The 8,349-nt window shown below is 43.9% G+C and overlaps 1 protein-coding gene across 2 annotated transcripts; it reads right to left on the bottom strand.

Moving 5' to 3' along the window:
* Positions 1-11: 11 nt before the first annotated feature.
* zbtb41 (zinc finger and BTB domain containing 41) lies at positions 12-7,068 on the bottom strand. 2 transcript variants are annotated; one of them, XM_083991855.1, is made up of 11 exons: positions 6,940-7,068; positions 4,892-6,166; positions 3,747-3,954; positions 2,620-2,689; positions 2,231-2,378; positions 1,923-2,052; positions 1,483-1,578; positions 1,260-1,366; positions 1,018-1,123; positions 841-929; positions 12-734 (listed from the first exon to the last, which is right to left on the bottom strand). In XM_083991855.1, exons 2-11 carry the CDS (start codon positions 6,132-6,134, stop codon positions 100-102), a joined length of 2,832 nt encoding a protein of 943 aa, XP_083847981.1. In that variant the 5' UTR covers positions 6,135-6,166; positions 6,940-7,068; the 3' UTR covers positions 12-99. The 2 variants fall into 2 exon arrangements, with proteins under 2 accessions (XP_083847981.1, XP_083847982.1); XM_083991856.1 differs by lacking the exon at positions 6,940-7,068 and adding an exon at positions 6,744-6,792.
* Positions 7,069-8,349: the final 1,281 nt, after the last annotated feature.

The raw sequence follows: 8,349 nt of genomic DNA, 5'->3' as shown, positions 1-8,349 counted from the left end.
AAGTGAAGATACTTTAGTGGGGAATACTGTGGCTTCTGGTCTTCTGATTGAAATGACTAAGCAAGTTTTCTGGAAAGTGCTTCACTTAAGTTGTTAGCATCAGTGTGTGTGGTCAGAGTTGGAGATGTTCTGAACAGTGGAAGTTGAATCAAGCCCCAGCAGCGATCCCAGGTAGGACTGGTCTCGGGGGTCCAGCATCTGATCGGGCCTCACAGGGTGAGCGATGTTCGCAGCCTGTGGTGTGAGAGTGTACTTCTCTAGGAAAGCCAGATCTGTGGCGGCCTGGTAGCCGGAGTTCTGCTGCTGTCCTTGAGCCTGCATGCTCACAACACTGTCACTTTGGGAGGGCAGAGACGAGGCTCTGTGAGCATTCAGGTCACCTTGCCCTCCTCCTGCCATCTGGACAGGGACTAAAGTTACTGGCACGCAGACATTCATAGCCGGAGGGGTGTTTTGGAGGGTCGACTTGGGTTCAGCCCGATATGCCTTTGAGGTTTCCTCAAAAGGAATGGAGACTATTTTGTCCTCACTGAGCGTGGTGAGGGGCTGCTCGGTAAACCGGACGCTATGCACATGGTCAACGTGGTACTTGAGCTTGTCTTTTCTTTTAAAGGTCGCGCTGCAATGTGGACAGTTGAAAGGACGAGCATCTGAGTGAATCACCATGTGCTTTGTCAAAGTCTTCTTGATCCGAAATGTCTGGTGGCATTCAGGACATCTGTGGGGTTTCTCACCTGTCACACCAACACAAATGGAAACATGAGTGTGAGAGCAACAAAAAGATATGACCATAAAGACTTAATGAGTAATAATAATAATAATAATTTGTTGTTCTTTTACCTGAGTGAGTCCTGAAGTGCATTTCGAGACTGGACTTTCCTTTAAATTCCTTCTTGCAAACCTCACACTGATGCACAGCAGTTTTATACCTGTGAGAAGTAATCCTCATTAGCAGAGACAGAAACAAAGAGCACGTGACAAATATGTCATGTAACTGTTATTTCTTCGATAACTTACTTTTGCCGAACTTTCTCTCCCAAATGAACGCTTTTGTAGTGGACGGTCAGATGATCATGGCGCCTGAAGCACTTGCCACACTCCTCACACTGGTGTGCCTTCTCACCTATAATAAATGATTAAGAGTATTTCCTGCTTCACTGTTTTGTACTAAAAGACAGAATTCAAACTGCGTGAAGAAGACAAAATAGATCCTACGACTAAAGATGCAAAAAACACATGAAAATCCTGCTGTACTTTACCGGAGTGTATTTTCTGATGCTTGGTCAGGTGATCATGGCGTATGAAGGTTTTCCCACATTCGTCACACTCGTAGCGCTTGTCATCGTGGTGGACTCGGAGGTGAAGCCTGTCAGTGGAACAGTTGTCTCATTACGGGAAACTTCATTAATGACACAGGCCAAACAACTTTCACAAACGTTCACAACCTCCAACCCACCCTCTTCTTAATCCCACTGAACTCACCTGTAGGAGCTACCATGACGGAAACTTTGACCACAGATACTACACAGGTGAGGCTTCTCCCCGCTGTGGATCCTCAAGTGCTCACGCAAAGTTGTCCTATAAGTAGAAATCATTGTCACACATGTTTTGTTTTGTTTTTTAGCTCAGCATGTCAAAGTAGAGGTTTAGATTTTAACAACATACGGTACCAGGCAAAAGTTTGGACACACCTTCTCACTCAATGGGTTTTCCTTATTTTTATTCCTTTTGACATTGAAGATTTATACTGAAGACATAAAAACTATGAAGGATCACGTATGTAATTATGCAGTAAACACAAAAGTGTTAATTAAAGGGGACCTATTATGCTAATTTCAGGGGTTTTTAATGTGATATTGGATGCTAGTGGGGCATTATTGAAAGTTTCGACTGATAAAAACTTACATACAAGCGAGACTTACCTTTCCCTCACTGATTTCCCACAAACAAAGCAGGTCCACTTCCTTTTGCCTCCATGAGTACACTCAATGTGTCTCTTTCTGTTGCCCGAGTCATTGAACTGTCGGCCACAGATCTCGCAGGGAAAAGGGCCTGAAAATGTGACAGGATAAAGCTAAACAGCATAAACTGCTACAGTAACATAGCTGCTGAATGATTGGTTAGCCATCAATAGGTCGGAAAGATGCGAAAACGTTTTTCCATTATCAAGAGAAAATTTTCTATAACTTTAGGAGTTGAAGAATTAGTTTCTCATGAACACATCTCTCACCTAAGTGGTACTTTTCTTGATGCTTCAGCCTGGCAAATCGGGACTTGAAGTATTCGTCACAGAAGGAGCACTTAAAAGGCCGGTCTTGGGTGTGCAGGATCATGTGCTCCTGTAGGTGAGGCCTACGGTTGAAGATCTTCAAGCAAATCTGGTTCAGAAGGTTGAGCGGTCACAGAGCTCTGTTAAAATCTCTCTTTACATTAATACAATATTTATAAAGTACTCTTACTTAAAAGATCCATCATAATACTTTGTATTAACACAAAGTTGTAGATATATATATATATATATACAGATGTGATCAAACACTAAAACAAAAGAGCTGCCTTGTACAAATAATCCTCAGTCAAAATATGAAGACCAATTCCAAAACTGAAGCCAAGTCTTACAGCACATTTCCAGCCCTCACTCTTCCTCTTCCTCTTGGTGAGAAACTCTTGGATGTGGTCTGGATGAAACCTGGCAGGGTAGTCAACAACATCATACAGCATGATTGGAGCAGCCAAACTCATCATGGGCAGTAGTGCTCTATAAATTGAGTGCTTCATTCCCCATATCACATACAGTATTTTTCCAAATGTCATCATCACCATAGTGTTTGCTGACACTGTATCCATCATCTCTGTCTAAACCACACACATGTCAACATTAATGCCAGTGTCAGTCAGTCCCATGCTGTCTGCTGCTCCTTCTAGCAACGCCATAGGGATGACCTGTTTGTATTTTTTGTCAAATGTCTCAACAACTTCTGGATGGCTTGTTATCACCTTGGTGATCCTTTCACTTTACATCTAGCACCACCACCAGGTCAAAAATTGAATTTGTCAAAAACAAAATACACAGCATTCCTATCACATCTGGGGTCACTGATGGGATTATCATACTGACACAGTTAACTAAGATTGTAAATGTGAAACCTACAAAAAAAATCAGCATGTTTGAAGTATCCTTGATTTGTTCAAGTGTTCATTTTAAAGCTTTGCTGTGTCCAAGTACAGGCTCACACAGGCTACATGGCTGCAGACTGTTGTGCATGACTGTAATTATCAGAGCATGAAAAACAATCCGTAAGAAAAGATGAAAAAATGATAATCTGTGTGTTGAGGAAATACTGTATACAGTCTACAATGAGGAAAGCTGTTTGACGTGGCTGCCGGCAAAGACGTAAGTGTTGAAAAAAAAAATTTAACAGCAAAAGTCTTTTTTTTTTTTTTTTTTACCTACTCGGCTCTGGCAGCAACATGTTTTATCAAGAAAAATAAGATGGTATGTCAGTCAGTCTTAAGACTAGGTTTTATAATGATGATGATGATGATGATGATGATTAGAGTTATCTAACCGAGACAAAAGTGTTATTTAACATCTGAACCTGTGGGAACAGGTTAAAATGAAAACACCTAACATTATAACCTGTGTTGGCTGAAGTTAGTTCAGACTAATTAAATTAACACAGTAGAAGCAGAGTGAATGGGAGGGCAGACTGACAGTAGACTGGGTGTTTAATGCTGTGTCTTACCTCCTGACATGCTTGGCCAGGGTTTTCTTGCTGGCATGGAGCTTGTTGCAGAAGGGGCATTTGTGCTCCTTCTTTTGGAAGGGAGCGTCGCTCGCGTGCTTCTTCTTGTGCGCAGTCAGGTTGGACTTGGTGGAGTAGCGCTGAAGACAGATGTCACACTGGAAAGGTTTCTCTCCTGTGTGCACTCTGGTGTGACTCTCATACTTCCCTGAGAAATGCAGTAAAGGGTTAGATAGAAACAATATTCTATACAAAACATGAAACTCTCAGACATTTTCTCAGTGCACCGTTTCAAAAGTGGGAATTTTCTGTTTGTGTTTTTTTTAACGCTCTGAATTGAACATTTTTGGATTTTGCATTGTTGGATAAAACAGGCAAACTGAAGACATTATCTTGGTATTGTGTATTGTGATCGACAGTCTTGACTGTTGTTTTGACATTTTAAAAACCAACTTAATTATTTCACACAATCACTTAATCACAAAATTGTATTTATTCATAACGAAAAATAAAGTGGCTGTCCCACATCCCAGCCAGACCCTTAATCGTGCAAGCTAGACATTATTATCATCATACTAATGGTACATAGAAGTCGATGCTCAATAGAGCTGATTCTTGTGTTTGGAAAGGTATGTATGCATCGCCCCTTTTCCCCTGCTGTTAAACCGGCCTGCCCTCCCTTCCTCTGAACCAGTCTACCACCCAGTCTTCCCATTAAGCTGGCCTGCTCTCCCTGCCTCCCTTGCCTAACAGAAGCTTCCTTCTTCAGCTGTTGTTAACATTTCCATGTTTCTCACATTCTCTGTAAACTGTTTTCTTGTCTGTAACAACATCTATTGCACGTCTGTCCGTCCTGGGTGAGGGATCCCTCCTCTGTTGCTCACCCTGAGGTTTCTCCGATTTTTCCCTGTTAAAAGGGTTTTCCATGGAGTTTTTCCTCAGTCGATGTGAGGGTCTAAGGACAGAGGATGTTGTTACGATGCCATGTAAAGCCCTTTGAGACAAACTGTTTGTAAAAACGGGCTATACAAATAAAATTGCCTTGCCTTGCCTAAAAAACAAAGGTATCTGTTCTCAGTAACACACCACTAGTGACACTGCTCCTGCTCACATCAACAGTAACACTGATACTCTGTGGTTCTCACCTGCACGGTCAAAGGTCTTGTCACATTTAGGACACTTGAGAGTCTTCTTGTTGGAGGTCTGGATGATGACCGGAGCCAGACCCTCAGGGTACACGGGACTCTGGTTAGAGCCTCCTGCTGCTGACGCAGGCACCTCCACCTCTCCACCAGCCTGCTGCTCCGTCCTCTCTACATCTGCACGCTGCTGACTCGCACTCTTCTCAGCTCCATACACTTCAGAAATGTTCTTTTCACTAGCAACATCCTCATTCATGTCTCTTCCCTTTTCTTCCTCATCCTCCTCGTCCAATACGTCACCCCCCTGAGCTGGTTGAGATGTCTCCCTTGTGTCCAGTTTGGGGATTTGGTTTTCCATTACCACCTGTCCTGCTTCTTCTGCTCTATCCTCTTCCACCTCTCTTGGTGATGTAGTCTTTTCCTCAGGACTGGTGACAAAGTACTCTTCATCGTCTCTCTTATACTTTGTGGGTGTTCTCCTCCTACGAGCTGATCTCCGTGCCGTAGCACCCCTCTGACCTGCCATCCTCTCTTTCTCAGTTGAGGTTTCCCGCTGTACATCAATGTGACTTTCAGCTGAGTGGTTCTGTGCAGAGGTTTTAGACCGAAAATGGCGACTGCACGGGGAACTCTGCTCAAACGGGCTATGGATCTCTGTGTCACACGTTGGTGAGTCGCTGGGGGTCATTTCTACCTCTGGAGACTCTCTTACATCGGCCTGGGCCTGGATCACACTTACTGGGTGGACATCCCCTTCTTCACACAACATCTTTAGTATATCCATCATGTCCAGGAATCGGGCTGCTTCAGTTAGAGCTGGGAGGTCTGTCTCTGCGACATCACACTCAGAGGTGTACAAAAAGCCAAGTAGGTGTTGGAAAACAGAGTCCTCCACATGGTCCAGAATCACGTGTGTGGTGGCTGGGTTCTTGGACAGCTCAGCGTGGAAATAGCTGCTCCCATGGGCCAGCACCACCTTGTGAGCGCTGTAGAGGTTCTCACCCACAGACACAGACACATCGCAAAACTTCTGACGAGTCCGGTCCTCATTTAAAAACTTGAGGAGGGTGTGGCTGTGCTGCGACATAGTCAGGTGCCTGATTTGTGAGTCCGACTGTGGGACAGTTTCAGAGTTTGGTGGAGAACTGGAGTTTAACACAGTACCTGGGTCTGTGACACAGTCACTGCTGGCACTGTGCAGTCGGCTGCGTCTGGGGCGCAGAGGGGTGCTGGGCTTTTTCTTCATTGCTGTGTGTGATGGGTTACCATGAATCGCTCCTGAAAACCAGATGAACAGAAATGGGATCATGATTGACCTAATCTGTTTATTACAATGTTATGACTTTGACGACGCTGAACGAGAAGCACAAATAATTAGATAATGGGAGATAATATGATGGTAATACAAGTCATCATATTTGTGGGAATAACAACTTTTGCTTTGCAGCTTCAATTAAAAACAAAAAATCCCCCAAAAACAATGATATGTGATTCTTGCTGTCTCTGTAGCTTGTTCTTTTAAGTCTAAACACAATGCTTACAACAGGATGTTGTGCCTTTATCAAAGAACTGCAGCTCCTGCGATTTGGAAATTGCACTTACGTACCACAATGCATTTACTTCAAATAATAGTTTGCATGTAACTGTGCAGAGCTTCGTGTACACAACAACAGGAGTGACAGCTGACAGCAGTGAAAAGTTACCACAGCAAACTGTGCATGAAAAGATGCAGAATGTAACGACTTATTGCTAACGTTTCTCCGACGTATTGACACAAAGCAGGAAGAAGGAGCACACACACTGCACTCAACAGACAACACAGGCCTAATGGACGACGGGGAACTGGGCTAGTAACCGTGTAGCTCTCCTTTATTCCTGACGATGGAGAGCGTCGCGTTTGCAGGTCCGCTGCGCCCACCTCATGGACCCCTAAACACTGTGACGACTCCTCCGACGAGCGGACCCCCTCCGGGGAGAGTGTTGACAAACGACCCTTATTGCTACCCGGGGAATTAACAATGAAATGTGACTGTTTTCTTAAAAACTCTTACCTGGGAGACACAGGCCTTGTTTACACAGTACCGTACCCTCCAGCTGACATAAGTGAAGTGGGAAATAAACAGAGGAATAATAATTTCCTGAGTATCTGTAACGCCCAACCTCACCATCCTACCAGAAATGTCCGACCTCGTAACAAGCTGTTCGCCCATTGGCTGTTTCCGCTTTTGTCTGCTACGGCTCTTGTTTAAAGGTGTAAACCGAGGGAAAACAAAACAAACATCGAGGTAATTACACATTTACTCGTTCAGTTTGTATCGAGGCAACAGAAAGCCAAAAGTTAAACAAAGAGGACATATTATCACAGGTTCAGACAGTGTTGTGCCTGAACGCGTTCAATGAACGATCGTTCATGAACTCGTTCATATTTTGGGCGAACGTGAACTGAACGTAGGTATTTCTGCTTGATGAACGTTATTGTGAACGCGTTCATTCTGGCGTTTGTGAACGCAGCTCTCGACTTCGTTCAGGAGTGTGCCAGATTTCCATAGAAAACCCAGCTAAAACACACTGTAAACAGGCGTTAATATGTAGCGGAAAGACCACCCAATCTGGCAACACCTATCAGCTGTTTGGATCAGCGGCGCATGGAAGAGGCGGAGTGATACAGCGCGTCGCGGAGCCTGTCTGTGTGGAGGAATACTGACCCAGTTGTTAGTAAAAGCAAAGATACTCTATTTATCTTATAAACCGTCTTTGGTAAAAGATGACGGGGGTTACGCTGGGGCCACACCGGACGCGCGAGCCGCGGCCCTCCTGTTCACATCAGACGCTTCTCCGCGCGGTCGAGAAGCGCTTCTGCCCCTCAGCTGTGTGTGTGTGTGTGTGTGTGTGTGTGTGTGTGTGTGTGTGTGTGTGTGTGTGTGTGTAGCCTGTGTGTATGTGTATGTGTGTGTGTGTGTCTGTGTTTCTCTCTCACGCTCTGTTTGGATTAATAAACACAAATAGGCTACAAACGTACACACATTGGACACATCTAACTCAGTTACTTTTTGGGTAAAGTAAAGTAGTAACTATAACTAATACTACTGGTTAAAACTGCTAAAATAATAGCTGTCTGTGGTTCGATATGGGCTGAGGCAATAATTTTGAAAAATAATAGCTTGTAGAAACATATTGGAGAAAAAAAAGAACTATGAACTAGTTCAGTTTTTGAACCGTGAACTTAGTTCAAAATTTTGAATTATGAACTATGAACTGAACTAGTTCATTTTAAAATTTGTGAACTGAACTTTGAACTAGTTCATGTAGAAAGTGAACTTTCCCAACACTGGGTTCAGAGCGTTCAGACAGGGTTCGCCGGACGAGGGAGTTATGGGTAATGTAGTCTGAAAAGCATACTTTCATTAGCTGCTCACATTTACCAAGTGAATGCAGCTGTGACCTCGTTGTAGGCTACTACA

Source organism: Trachurus trachurus (assembly GCF_905171665.1).
Source record: "Trachurus trachurus genome assembly, chromosome: 17".
Lineage (NCBI taxonomy): Eukaryota > Metazoa > Chordata > Actinopteri > Carangiformes > Carangidae > Trachurus > Trachurus trachurus.
The sequence above is the reverse complement of the archived record's forward strand: the minus strand, read 5'-3'. Positions and strand labels throughout refer to the sequence as shown.

Excerpts from the sequence above, each read along its gene's own strand:
- zbtb41 (XM_083991855.1), bottom strand. The coding sequence starts at position 6,134 with ATGAAGAAAAAGCCCAGCACCCCTCTGCGCCCCAGACGCAGCCGACTG. Across the intron at positions 2,690-3,746 it reads CTGGCCAAGCATGTCAGGAG|GTTTCATCCAGACCACATCC; the intron begins GTAAGACACAGC and ends CTACCCTGCCAG. Across the intron at positions 1,579-1,922 it reads GGGAAATCAGTGAGGGAAAG|GACAACTTTGCGTGAGCACT; the intron begins GTAAGTCTCGCT and ends TTCTACTTATAG.